The following is a 14,324-nucleotide window of genomic DNA, read 5'->3' on the forward strand; positions in this document are numbered from 1 at the left end:
AATAAAAATGTAATAAACATGTGACCAGCTCTGTCTGTGGGGGTGGGGCAGTTTCCCTTCAGTCTGTGGACCGAGTTTCATTTAAGGAAAAAACTGACATTAGTATCAGTGTAGAAGTTTTCTTGCGGCTGTAATATTACAATTTTCCCCACTGTGGGACTAATAAAGGATTATTTTATCTTATCTTATAACGGCTTCATTGCAGATAAACCAGGTAGGATGAACACAAAGTTTTTTAATTTCCCTCTGCACCATCGACTGTTTGTAAAAAGCTCTGCACACAACGTCCAGCATACAAACAATAAAAAGTGACAGTATATTGTAGAACTGTTTGAGGAGGACTCACTAATTACAAAGAATAATTCAGAAGTAGCTCCGGAGGATTAACACAGGCCAAGAGAACAGTCAGGTTTAGAACGGGCACTGCTCTACTGTAAAATATTCTCAACAGGAAAGGAGGCGTGACACAGAACGGCAGGACAGAGTTCATGATCTGAGTGTCTGTCTGTGACGTGCGACCTTTGCCGAATCACTGCCTCCCTCTTTCTCCATCCCTCATAACACAGTCAGTCACAGAGGAAATAGCGAGCGTGGCAGAATGAGGCTGAATGAGCCTCAGCTTCAGACACACTGCATCAGCAGCGGAGGAGCACTTCTGTGCAGCGACAACAATAAACTCAGCACTGAAGGCTCAGTGTTTTCCACATCACTGTTCACTGTGACGCCCCCCTTTGATCAGATGACAGTGCAACATCAAGGAATATAAGCTGATCATTCTTCCTAGTTCTGCCGGCTTTCTTCCCTACAATGTAAACCGTGGGCCTAGTTTATATGCTAATGGGGTACAGGCAGCCGCAGTGACAAAGTACTTGAGCAGGCTTATAATCGGCATGCAGGGCACAGTTTTCCTACCAAACTATGCAGGATGACTCATGATTTCAGCATCGAGCACCGTGTCTCGGTGACAGAGCTGCAGTTCCGTGGAAATAATAACAAATCTGAGTTTTAGGGGCCAGGAATTTTCTTCTGTGAAGTGATTTGACACACTTGTTGTGACGAATGATGAAAAGCAACTGCAGCTCGAACATTCAGTCACACTGGCACACACTGTGCCACTGTCTAATAGGACGTGTGTGGAGGGAAGAAAAGACATGTGCATCAAAACGAGGTGTAATGAGTGGCCCAGAAAACATTCCTGAACGGTTACATATGCTGCACGTTACTTCCAGGCAAACTGTAGCTTGAATGTGGGAGGAGTTTTCCTCTTTCTTATCCTCAGGCCATCATCCATATTCTCTCGGACTCTTTTCTCCTCTCTTTCTCACTCGTTATTTTGCACACACAAGTATTATCCTTAAATTTAAAAGTTCTCTGCAAGGATTCTGTTTCTCCATTTTCCAAAATATGAATTCATCTTAACCTGTACACCGTGACACGTAGAAGAATCAGACAAAGACGGAAACAAACTGAGAAAGGGAATGTGTGAGAAGCTCTGAGACCATCTGTTTGCACTGCTATGAAAGCTAATAGGAGATAAAACAAAACAGAGAATGTCAAGGACTGTGGGATTAGAGCAGCCCAGATCCTTTCCTCTGCTGTCTGTCCTCGTCTGAGAGGAGCAGATTTTAAATAGGTCACCACTAACGAATTGGCTTCTCCCAGACAACGGAGCAAACGGAAACAGAACCTCGGCACACAGGAGTAGAGACCCCCCGAGCTTTCACAATGAACCTCTGACTTAAACAGTAACGGCAACCTCAGAGAAAAAAAAGCAGTTGGAGTGGACCATAAAACAACATCTCTGAAAATAACCTCTTTCATTCAGTGTGGACAAATGTTTAGCTGAGTCATTTTAGCCCCAAACTTTTCAGCATTTTAAGACATTAATCATCCTCCTATTCATTGAAGAACTCACCAGGTATGTTGCTTTGTCTCAAAAGTTGCTAAATCCAAAAAGTCAAGTGGTAAACTCAGCAACAGTGCTCTCATCCATGTGCATTGTCAGATAAATTACAAAACTCTGGGCAGGCACAGACTAAATATCTAAGTAAACAATGTCAGAGTCCAAACTCAAAAAGTCTAATTAACTCAGTGAATGCATTTCTGTTTAGCACAATAATAGTGATTTAGCCTTGTAATCACCCTAATTATGGCTATCAACAAACACTATGAAAGCAGAACTCTGAGAATATAACAGATAAACACATTCACAGACCCACCCACTCACACACACACACATACACAAACACACCTTGTGATCTGGAGTAAACGGCCACCGAGCCGCTGACCAGGCCGGCGTACAGACAGGGTTTCTTATAGACCAGGCTGGTGACCGTGGACTTGTCCGGGGTGAAGAAATGCTGCAGACGTACTTTCTTGGACCGCTGGCTGCTTTTATACACGATGATACTGGACAGAGAGATAACGTTAGTACGGAAGTTAATACAGAAACATACTTTAACATGCACTCATATCCGCATTACATCAGTATGATACTGGCTGTGGATGCAGTTAAAACAAATGACAGACTCTAGTTATTACTTCGATGTTTGTGAGTGTTGCTGAATTGTGCGTGAGCAAAACCACAAGTTCGAGTGCTCTTATGTTATTATGAGAAGTGTGACGAAAATGTTTTGGCTATTATTAAAACTGTGGCGGGACAAATAAGAATATGGCCGGCCACAAAGTCTAGATAATGAATGGGAAACGCTGCATTGAGGGGGGTGAGATAGGGCATTAGCCTTGGCGGAGGTATGAGCTGACAGAGCGGCCTTAAGTGTCCTCACTGTCCCTGAAGCTGCTTTTCCAAATTTGAGTTCATTCAAAGACCTTCAAAAATTACTTGCAAAGCTTAACTCTGGTGTCAAATGAGGGGGTCTAGAAAAACACTATTGTCGTTTGATACTAAGACATAGACAGCAAATTACATTGTGTCGGTAGAGCACAACTTTCACAAAAATATTTATGGTTCCTACAGATAGACTTTTATGACACACACTGTATAACCATGTGTACCTGCCCTCCTCCATGCCCAGACAGACACTGGGAGAATCGCTGGCCTTTGCTGCAGGGACGTGGTGGTTTTCTGGGACCTTCTCGCCATTCTCCTGGGGTTGCTCAGTTGAGACAAAGGCCATGCAGAGGATACGGGACTCCACATTGAAACACTCGGTCACCTTAGGGCTGGAGTTCTGCATGGCCACAATGGCTATCTGGCCCATCTGGTTGGTGCAACTTGCAACCTGGACAAAAAAAAGAACTGTTTTACAGATGTATTTAACAATTTGTGGAGCCGAGGCCTGAGTGAAACTCGTTCCAATGCAGAATGTATGAAAAGAAAGCAAACAATACAAAAGAACAGGTGAAGTATTCCCAATGTAATGCATGAGAAAAACAAACATCTCTCCCCGAGCAAAATTTAATTACATTAGTGAGTGCACATCGAAACATGACGGACAATTTAAAAATCTCCTCTCTCGGTTTAACTTCTTTCAGCTACATTTCCTTTATCACCTCATCATGAACATAAGCAACTAAAGATATGTTTATATATTCAACAGATCCAAGCTTTTTATTAACAGACACAACACTCCGTTAGCTTTGGTTATGAAATTCATTGTGTATTTAGAGAAAAGCTTAAATACTGAAGCAATAACTTTCAAACCCTGAGAGTCTTTCTCAAGGGCACATTAGACCCTTAAATAAATAAACAGCAAAAAGGGACCATCTGCTCTGCTGAGGCGTTTTGGGGAAAATCTACCTCCTTGAAAAACGAAGAGCTGGACTTGATGATAGAATAGTGTCATGTAGTAATAGTGTTAGCTTTTGATTGCATCAGCTATTGAACAATAAGATCACGCCCGTCAACATTCATTTGCATCTGTACACAAAAGACAATGACATTAGGCGATAACAACCCCATTTTAAACAAAATGTTTTAATATACAATGTGAACAAATGCAGATGAATTCTATTTCATGCTCTGATCAAATGTGTTGTTTTAACGTTCTAAACATACAAATACAACACATTTGACAGCATCCATGATTTTTCCATATTCTGACTTCAAGGCAAATGAACAAAAAGAAGTTGGAATGACTTCACTACTCGGGGAACTTGGACCTTCAGAGGCAGACGTGAATGCACAGTTAGGTTTCAAAGTTGAGGCTAACGAATGTGTTTCTACAGAGCTACAAATAGAGTTCTCCCTCTGGGTAGAAAAGACCCTCATTACTGTCGGCAGTCACTGTAAACCGTGGAATAAGATCTTGATTTGTGTATTTGTTTAGATCTGAGCTAACACAGTGATTCTTTTCCGGGGGATGATGGGAAAAAAATGTCTCACCCAGACGCATCCATGGCCCACGACGGGAGTGTCTGCTGTGCTCTCTGTGTTGACATGGGGCTCTGGGTTATGAACAGCACACTCCACCTGGCACAGGACAGGAGGAAGCAAGAGAGAACAGTAAAGTCAACAGATAGGAATTCACAGAGTCAATAAAACAGGTGCAATACTAATGTCAAGGGTTCAAGGTTGTCTTTATTGCTATGCAAATAAGTGTTTATCAGTGTGAAGGTAGAATTGTCAAAGATCTGTGGTTCAGCCCCGTTGAAGTCAATAATCTCAACTGGCTATGAGGTTTTTTTAGTAGCTGCCATTTTTGGACTTTGTTAGCACTGACAGGAGTAGAGGAGCTGCTGAGCTGCGGCAGAGAATGAAATATGGTCGAGGAACAATAACGCTATTAAACAGAATGACTGCTCCTCTTCACAGAACCTAATACAACTTCATGTTCTCCAAACCACATGGCCTGCACGAGGATCGAACCCTTTGCATTATTAACGCCACGCCAACTGGCCCAAAACACACATTAAACAATCATTTGCATGTCGTTATCTGACTCCAGTCAACAAATCAGTGTCATGTAACAGTGTCAGGCCAAAATAAATAACCAAACATCTAAATCGAAAGATAATTTGTTGGTAGAGAATGTTGTGATTTATCCTTTCACACATCAGCAGGAATTCTTCCCCCCCCCCCATTTTATTAGCTTCCATTAAATCATATGCAATTTAAAAGTGCTTGAACATGTCAGTATAATCTAAATAATGACGCGTACAGGGATCACACCATCGACCTTAGTGCTATTAGCACCATGTTCTAACCAGCTGAGCTAACTGGCCACACATGTCAGCTATTTCTGTCACACAGGGTCAGTCGATGCTGGTGGAAACATGACTGTGTGACATACAAAGGGAAGTGTGACATTTGAGAGATCCACTCAAGAACAAGAAAGACGTATGGACAATCGGAAAGTTGATTTAAGATGGAAAAACTCCAAACTATCATTAATAAAATAAGAATGTATAAACTTACTTACTACCTACTATGGGGTCAAGACAATTTTTGGTGGTTGCCAGATTGTTGTAGACAAAATAAATTAAATAGTATGCACCAGTGATAAGATCTACTTTAGAGTGGATGTTATTGATTATGTTTGTGAGAGTCAAAGTCTGTTTGCACACTAGGACAAAACAAACAAAAACATAACAAAAAACAACCCCCCCTCCCCACTTTTATTTTGTTATTTGTTTATTTTGGCGTGCACCAGCCTGATAATGCTATTATACTAATACTAGGGTTGAGATCCACAGTATAGAGCATGTGAACAAACACGTGTTACATGTACACTGGCACTGGAGTAAGTATCCATCAAGAGTTTCTATCAAATTCCGTAATTACATTACATTTCATTTAGCTGACGCTTTTATCCAAAGTGACTTACAATAAGTTCACTCAACCATGAGGGTACAAACCCAGAACAACAAGAATCAAGTAAGTACAATTTGCTTCAAAAAAGCCAAACTACAAAGTGCTACATGTAAGTGCCATATATGTTTTCTTTTATTATTACATACAGTTTAAATATATTGTGACTTTATGAGCGAAACTGGTCTCCAATCAAAACTTAATAGCCCATACGGGGATAAAACCTGCAACCTTGGCATTATTAGCACCACACTCTAACCAACTGAGCTAACTGAACATATATACAACAAAGCTTACCTAATGTTTTTGGAGGTTGATACTACAGTAAGTATTGTATGATATAGAAGGGGTTGCTTTTGTAAGACGCACACAGAAATACTAACATTTTGGTTAGAGATAACATCAGAGGGTCCCACCTTGAACTCCTGTAGTTTCGACATGACCACAGGCATTTGTCGTAGCAAGAGGGGGTGTTTCTGCTTTTTGATCTGGTTCCCATCATCCTCTGCAAAGAACCATCCCTGCAGGTTGTCCTCTTCTGATGTAAAAACACACACAAATATGTTATTGATTCAATAATGTACAGCCTGCAGTGTGTTTTTACACGTTTTAAGAAAGAGAGAAGGAGAGAATCCAGAAGTTACACTGTAAAACTTCTCTAAATAAATTTTAAACATATTCTACGACAGATTTAAATTTCTCATTTCATTCATAAAATATAGTTAACCTTACATGGGAAAGATGTTTAATAGAAGTAATTGGTTTAATCATAGGCAACTGACTGAAGGGATAGATACATATACATATACAGTACATAGACACTGTATAAATGCATGTTCAGTGTACAGGTAAGCAGAGTACAGTACCTAGAGCCAGTTTCGCCATCTGCAAGTTACTGATCCATGACTGTTTGATGGCTGGGCTCAAAGTATTGAACACTGCACTGAAGTAAGTGGGTTTACCCGATCTGCAAACAGAGACAAACAAAACACAAACATTGATTATGATTATATCTATATCACAAAATACAGGATACGATCAGTGTGTTTCAGGGGTATTGACAGTAAACTACTGTGCTGTCTGGTGCTTGCAGAGTGTGGTGGATCAAGGAACACATGCAGAATAGTGAAATGGTAGTTTTGTTATTTCCTGGTCAATTTATTTAAAAGACAACAAATATCATTCTGCATGGGGTTGTATTTTAAAGCAAAAAACATGAACTGGCCTTCAGAGACCAACTTAGATCAGGCTTTTTGAAATTACGAAAAGGATAAAAGTTAATATTTTACTATGTTAATGTTATCAGAGCTTTAAAAAAGTCTCACATTGCAGCGAGAGTTCAAATACGAGAGTTTTTATGAACCAAACATCAGAGACGTACTCAATGATTTATGTTTTTACGAGACGTGTGAACATCTTTTGCAGCCAGAGGGCCTGAGTTAGGTTTTCCTTTTTTTCTAAGCCGTCATGTTGATGTCTGGATATTCTCGTCGACACACCAGTCTGATGATTTGCGTCCTTTTGAGTAAAATACGTAATAAGATGAAATTAAGTCAGCTCTGTTTGGGTTGAATCCCGGCAAAGGGGTCAATTGATTCTGGCTATTTATCACTGACTGACTAGACAGACAGTGACAGAAATGCGATAGGAGTCAATGTCAATTACCGCTTCTAACAGCAGGTCGTGTACACATGCTGTGTGTGTTTGTTATGTGTGTGTGTCGGTGTGTGTGCGTGTGCGCGTGTGTATGTATCCCTCTTGTCACTGGCTGATGGTGAGAAGTGTTTTGTTGTGTGTGTGTGTGTTTTGCAACACAGGGATCAAGGAAGGAATAACATAGGCACAGCTGTGTTTCTAAACATACCCGTGGGTAATCTCACCAGCTGAATGCAGCAGGGGTGAGGGATGGAGTGAGGAAGCAAAAGAGAGAGAGAATGTAACAAAGTCAAAAAGGAAGTTCACCCCTGGGGGAATCATGTGCCGATTATAATAGAGTGTGTAAATGTGTGACAAGAGCGTCCGGGTTCAGCAGCAGCTGCAGCACTGGGCAGACTTTAGGAGCAAACACTGATGCAGTTTTCCTCCCCTGAGATTCATGCCTCAGATTAGAGCTGTTGGAGAAACTTGTTTATCCAAAATATACAAATGTGCTCTAATACTCTAATACCAAAGCTAAAGGCATGCAGGGAGGCTGGGAGGATGGAAGGAGAAAGCAGGGTAAAAGGGGATAAAGACAACCCTAGGATAAACAAGACGAGGGTGGGAGGGGGGGCGGGCAAGGACTGAGACTGGAGGCTGTGACAGTGTTGTATGTGCCGTCTGTATTAAAAAGCAATTAATGCTAAAGAGGTGTGTCCATGTGTGGGGTAAAAAAGAAAAACAGACTTGTCTTGTTTGCCAGGCAGCTGGAGTTGGATCCTGCAGCGGTCAGCTGCCCTGATCTCCTCCTCCTTCTTCAGTATCAACCTCTGGAGACCTGATACCCAGTCCTGGGCCACGGTGGGGTTCACATTCTGTGAACAGGAAATGGGAGGGATAGAAAGAAACAATGAGGAAAAGAGGAGAAGGAAACAAGCCATAAGTTGTTTATCAGAGCGTTTCATTGTCATTACAGGAAGAAAACAATGGAGAGGAAAAGGTGTATAAGGTCATAATTTGTATGTCAGAGCATTTAACATTGTTAAATGAACCCTATTTAGAGACACTAGTATAATTTGAGATTAAAAAAACAACAGAAACATTAAGTAATGAAAAATAGACCAAGATCCCTTGACTTGAATGCAATCAAATAAAACATGTCAGTTGCAAACTGAGAATCTTATGTCCAAAATGTGAAAAATTGTCTTTGGCTCCACAGAAAAATAACCACATTAATATTTTATGTTGACACAGTATCAGGAAGCTTTTGATTTCTGAGGTGATTGTGTTTATATAAACACAAGGCCCAGGTTGAAAAATACCAGAATTCCCATTTAAAGTGTCATTAGGACTTTAGGACAGTATCTTGACCTTTTCAATGCATGGCTTCAAACTGTATGAGGAACCCTTTAGTATACACATAACTGTTAGTTATTGTTTGTTCAGTTGCTCCCATGAGAGATGACCACTGCAGATCATCATCTGCATATTTGATTTGACATAGGTTTGTACACCGCATAACCGAGTTCAGGGGGAACCAGGGATCAAACTACCGACCCAGGGAACAGCAGCAAACCTGCTCTACCACCAGAGCCATGACCTCCTTTAGAACAAGATTACTGTTATTATCATTTAGAATATTAAATTCAATATTGTGAAAGAGCTTGGCCGAATACAGCTCACATTTTAGCCTTACCTGACCCCCCTCCATCAGTATTCCCCTCCCTCCATCTCTGGGACACGTGTCCCTCTGAGACTCTGCCTCCCACTCTGCTTCTGACAGACCGACCAGCGCAGCACAAAAACAGCCTCAAACACTCACGCTGTGCTCTGCAAACTGAGCATCCAACACAGCAGCACCGACAGGCGAACTCTGTGTGTGTGTGTGTGTGTGTGTGTGTGTGTGTGTGTGTGTGTGTGTGTGTGTGTGTGTGTGTGTGTGTGGATTTTCTGTTACTGATTCCCTTTCAAACTTGATTAACCAATTACCTTATCAGGATTTAACATGATTAGATTTTTCTTGTGATTGTGATGAGTGCAGTTGTACGGTACCTGGTAGTTTCCTTTGAGGCTGCTGATCATGCTGGAGATCTGGTTGACAAGGCTTAGGTCATGGATTAGATTCTGAAGATCTTGGTACAACTGACCTGGGCCCATGTAAAGTTTGTCTGCACAGAAACACACAAGAGCAAAAATATTTAGACAGAGAGAAAAGTTTTGTTCTCGACCACCTTTTACCTGTGCAGTTGTCTTTTTTTCTTGGAGTCATCATGACCTTTGATGTTTGACCATCAAATTCTAATCAGTTTATCCATGAGTCCAAATGAACATTTGTAACAATTTTGAAAGGATTCCCTGTAGGTGTTCCTGAGATATCGCATTCACAAGGCAAAAAATATGCTCTGTAAAGTCACAGTGACCCGACCTTCAACCACCAAAATGTGTGCTGAAGTGTTTGATGCCACAAAACACGTTTGTATTCTCAGGGGTAAACAGTAGTGCAGCCAAAGTGTCCGTAAGCCCTGACATTCATGTTCGACTTGGGGTGTTAACATGACTTACACCATGTTTTAAGCCTAGATGTCTTCTGATATCTTCCTCGGAGGCGCGTTCACGTTCTCACGGACACACTGGAAAACCACACACACTGTCGCCCAAGAGATTGCGTGGGTGCGTGTTCTCACCGCCTAACCCCTAACCACAACCCCTTACCCTTTAAGATGGCTGTTTGGTAACTTAAAGTCGAAATTTTGTGTTACTAGAAAATTACTACGCTTTCTTGGAAGTACAGCTACAAGCAACAGTCATCACCTCAGCTCATAAATTGTAATGACTTCGGTCTGATATAAAAAGCAGCGTCCTTGTGTGAGCTGGAAATAATAGAAGCAAACAAAAATATAGCAAAGAAACTGAGGTGAGAGCTAAAAAGCTGATGTCTCCAACAGTTCTCACACACAGTAATGAGTGAAGCCAGTCTGATGAGAGAAGCCATTACATTGTACTGATGAAGACTGAGATCAATAAGGGACAATCAATCAGCTTCCCGCAGGAGCAGAGGCCGCTCTGCAAACTTGGCAGTGACTCTGACCAGCGTGCTGACTTGTTCACAAGAAAACTGTTATATAATCAGGTCAAGATTTATAATCAGTCAGGTTTCAGAGGCCAAACACCGAATACTGTGTTTGCTTTGGCAAGTAAATCATCCTCTGTTCTCCATTGTGTACCTACTGTAGGTTTTAACTGTTAGATTTTACTAAAAGTCAGATCTGAAAAATAACCTGCAATGACAATCAATAATAACAACAGTAACAATGGAGACCATTACACTGGAAAATAAATAAGTAAATGAATGAATAAATAGGGACAAAAGCTTGTGTAGCTGCTATGTGTGCTGCCTCCCACCATTTTTGCTCTTGTGCTCAAATTAATAAAACTAATGATCACTGAGCTACATGAACGGTTCAGTGAACTTTACCGTTACTGTGTTGTTCTGCATCAACAACGAAACAATGGCAAACATTGTGTGTGGCCACAAACCACTGCTGCACAGAACAGAGTCAGGCTCATCGAAGATCTTTCAAACACTCAAACGCACACACACACATACGGATAATTATGAATATAGTCATGAAGAAAAGCACGCATTGGGGGACAGGGTTTACGCCTGTCAGTTGGCCAAAACTCCAAACTGACAAATTATAACGGCAATTTGAGTACAGGAGTCTTTTATATCGAAACCTAACAACAAATATTTGAATGTGTGTTCCTTTCTATATTAACTCTTCAGAGTGTGTGTCGAGGGTAAAACAAAAATAGACCAAAATCACATTTCGAGTCCTTGGCACCTTCAGCTCTGTTTGCTTCTGCCCTTCTACTTTCTATTCTTCCTTTCCTTCCAACTCCTCGTCTTCTTCAATAGTCACTGAAGTCTGTCTGCTGCTCCAACTCCATGGCAACCCAGGCGGTCCTCTCCTGAAGGCCTTACGGACCAGGCATTCAGGGGAAACTTTACCCCAGAAACGCATTAGTAGGTGGTCTCCCAGAGAATGCCTCCCTGTGAGTTTGTACACAAGAGGCAGCTCACACACGCTGAGAAACTCAGTTGGCCTCATACATGGGTTTGCAGCCCTGCTCACTGGAGCACACGCACTGCACAACAGGCCGACTGTAGCTGCATTGTTGCATGGATTTGGATCTCACTGATGTGGTCAATGACCTCCTGCTTTATTTAATTCACATCACTGGATCAAATCATAGCCACCGTACAACATACACTATGTTTATTAACTTAAAATGTTGATAAGCACAAATAAGAAACTACAGTGGCACTCAGAGCACATACCAAAGCCCAACTTTCCCCTTAAATTCAAGAGGTACACCCTCATAAACATCAGTTCCCTAAATGTGCCTGATTATTTTCTTCAAGATCCATGAATTGTTCACTGGAGAATCAATGAAAAAGCCCTAGCAATGTTTAAAAAAAATAAAAAAATCCTGAATCCAGATCCACACCAACATTTATGGGTTCTTCCTTGGAACTTGCCCTGTCTTTCCCCAAAACTCCATTGAAATCTTTTGAGTTGTTTGTTGGTAATCCTGCTTACAAACAAACAAACGTACAGGGGAGAAAACACAACTTCCTCTGTGGAGGTAATGAATTGAGGAGTGTCTTCTGCTCTTTTCTGACCACGTCTCTGTTCATTCAACTAATTTGCTTGTCTAAATGTGTTATTTGCCGTCTTCATGGCTCATTGGTCTCAGTAAAAGGCTGAGAGACAGTGAGTTGAAACCAGGTCAGGGCAGAATTGCTGAATAAACCCTCCATGCTTGATGTGTCATGTTATCTCTCTATTAGGAGTCTACGTTAAAATCACTTAGACTTTGGCATTGATGAATGATGTATGTTAGTAACCGTGATCTGTCTGCACTCTCTTTGGAGTGTATCTATATCTGTATCTATTATTAAAATAAACCTTTTGCTATTTATAACCTATATTTGATATACAATATATAAATATTATAAATATAAATAATAAGACACAAGGAGGAACAGAATTAAATATATGATAAATAATAGGACACAAAGAGTAATATAATTGCACCATCACTGGACTGACCGTTCCCATAGACTACACTGGCACTGGGCAACCCTTTTCAAGTCCCATCCAACTTCCTGAATGGTGTTTTGTGAGAGCGCCAAATACCAAGACCTTTTTCACAAAACAGGCCTGGGAGCACCTCCAGCAGCAGGCCAGCCATCCCAGCAATTACACATTTCACACACACACAAAGAAAACATATCAACATGATAAACGGGCTGTAAGAGCAGCAGGGGAATGTAACTTTTAACAACCAGTCTGTGTGGTGGTCTTGCATCTGATTTCCCTGCAGCAGAGTGGAGAGATGAACAAACCAGAGAGACTCTCAAGGAGGTGACATCATGTGCTGAACAGTCTTTTCATTGAGCAGCTTTCGAGCAGCCTGGTCACTGAGCTGCTTTTGGCTGAATGCAGTGGACTGAGAGACTTTTTGTCTTTTGTTTCTACTAGTTATACATTCCTGGACACATTTGTATGCATGTACACACACACACACACACACACACAAACACAAACAAATACACTTTCCCAAAGACACACATAGAAGTGACCATGGTTCGAAAATAACTAAATTGGAGTGAGGCGACCCAGTGAAGGCCTGTTATTGTTGACTCAACATCTTATTCAATAAACAGTTTTAAAAGAACAAACCCATAATACTAAGACCCATCCTCAAGTACACACTATACATTGGTATCACCACTTTAAGATGACACTGTGAACCTGTCTGTCAGTTGCAGCCCTAGGAAAACCCATCAGTCAGACCAGATGTTACATAGGCTTGTCTTTGCCATCTGTTACATATATGCCCAATGCAATGGCTCATATCAGTGAAGTAGCAGAGGACAGGTGGTCTGACAGGAGGCTGAAAAAGACGCACCAAATGTTGCTTGAATAGAGCTGAAAGGAACAGGATTCAAGAAAAAGCATTTTATGACAGGAAAAGTGTAGAAACCTTGGAACCCACTGTTATTTCATGGCGAGAATTTTGACTTTTGTGTTCCTTTGCTCACGGTACATATAACATTTTAATGATTGATTGACACTTGTGCATGTAAAATGAAAGAATGATGTTGCATGATGGGAGCGGGAAACTATTGCAGAGTAATGCATAACATATTTTCTGGGAAGGCAAAAATAATTTGGAAAGAAATTTTCCCTGTGACCCGTTGAAACTCTGATATTTTCAGCACAGGAGGCCGAGGTTGGGCTGGAGGAGTGTGTATCTACATGACGTGCTGTCATCTGCACAACAACTTCACAGAGCACAGGGACTGATTCATTAACATGGGCATTGTCACGTTAACTTAATTCACAGTTGTTACTGTTATACCCTGTGCACTTGGACTGAAATACGTCCTGGTTGTTAATCTTTTTTCCCCCCAACATAGATGGGGGACTAACTGCTGCAGCATCACATAAAAAAAAAGAATCACAGGATTTATTATGAGATAAATGTGACACAAAGCAGCAAAGGACTGAGCCTTATGTAAGTGAATTAAAGATGATAGAACAGAGGGAGAAGGACACTGGGTGAGAGCATGAGAGAGTGGATGAGCTCCGTGGTAGTAATTCCAGTCCATTACCACTGGCAACTGAAAGCGTGGACCTCTGACCTGAGCTTGAATACATGTAACCTTTGACAAACCAGGGATAACACGGCATCGAAAGCATTCACCAGTCCAGCAACGTGCACAAACACACGCACACAGAAATATCTAGATCCCAGAATAAAAGCTGCAGCACTGTGACCACAAAATCATACGCTGTCGCTGTGCTTCTTGTTTGTCTAATCTGGGGTTCTTTTAAAGTGGCTG

General features: G+C 41.2%; 1 protein-coding gene across 2 annotated transcripts in view; it reads right to left on the reverse strand.

Annotated features, from left to right (window-relative positions):
- arhgef10 (Rho guanine nucleotide exchange factor (GEF) 10) overlaps positions 1-14,324 on the reverse strand; it is a 55,804-nt gene that overhangs the window by 13,135 nt on the left and 28,345 nt on the right. For both annotated transcript variants that reach the window (XM_035168203.2, XM_035168202.2), the window contains 7 exons: positions 9,461-9,576; positions 8,156-8,283; positions 6,637-6,737; positions 6,187-6,308; positions 4,346-4,432; positions 3,016-3,242; positions 2,252-2,409 (listed from right to left, as the gene is read on the reverse strand). In XM_035168203.2, coding sequence (XP_035024094.2) covers positions 2,252-2,409; positions 3,016-3,242; positions 4,346-4,432; positions 6,187-6,308; positions 6,637-6,737; positions 8,156-8,283; positions 9,461-9,576 — 939 coding nt within the window. The remainder of the gene's footprint in view (positions 1-2,251; positions 2,410-3,015; positions 3,243-4,345; positions 4,433-6,186; positions 6,309-6,636; positions 6,738-8,155; positions 8,284-9,460; positions 9,577-14,324) is intronic.

The sequence above is a fragment of the Hippoglossus stenolepis genome, chromosome 10, assembly GCF_022539355.2.
Source record: "Hippoglossus stenolepis isolate QCI-W04-F060 chromosome 10, HSTE1.2, whole genome shotgun sequence".
Taxonomy (NCBI): domain Eukaryota; kingdom Metazoa; phylum Chordata; class Actinopteri; order Pleuronectiformes; family Pleuronectidae; genus Hippoglossus; species Hippoglossus stenolepis.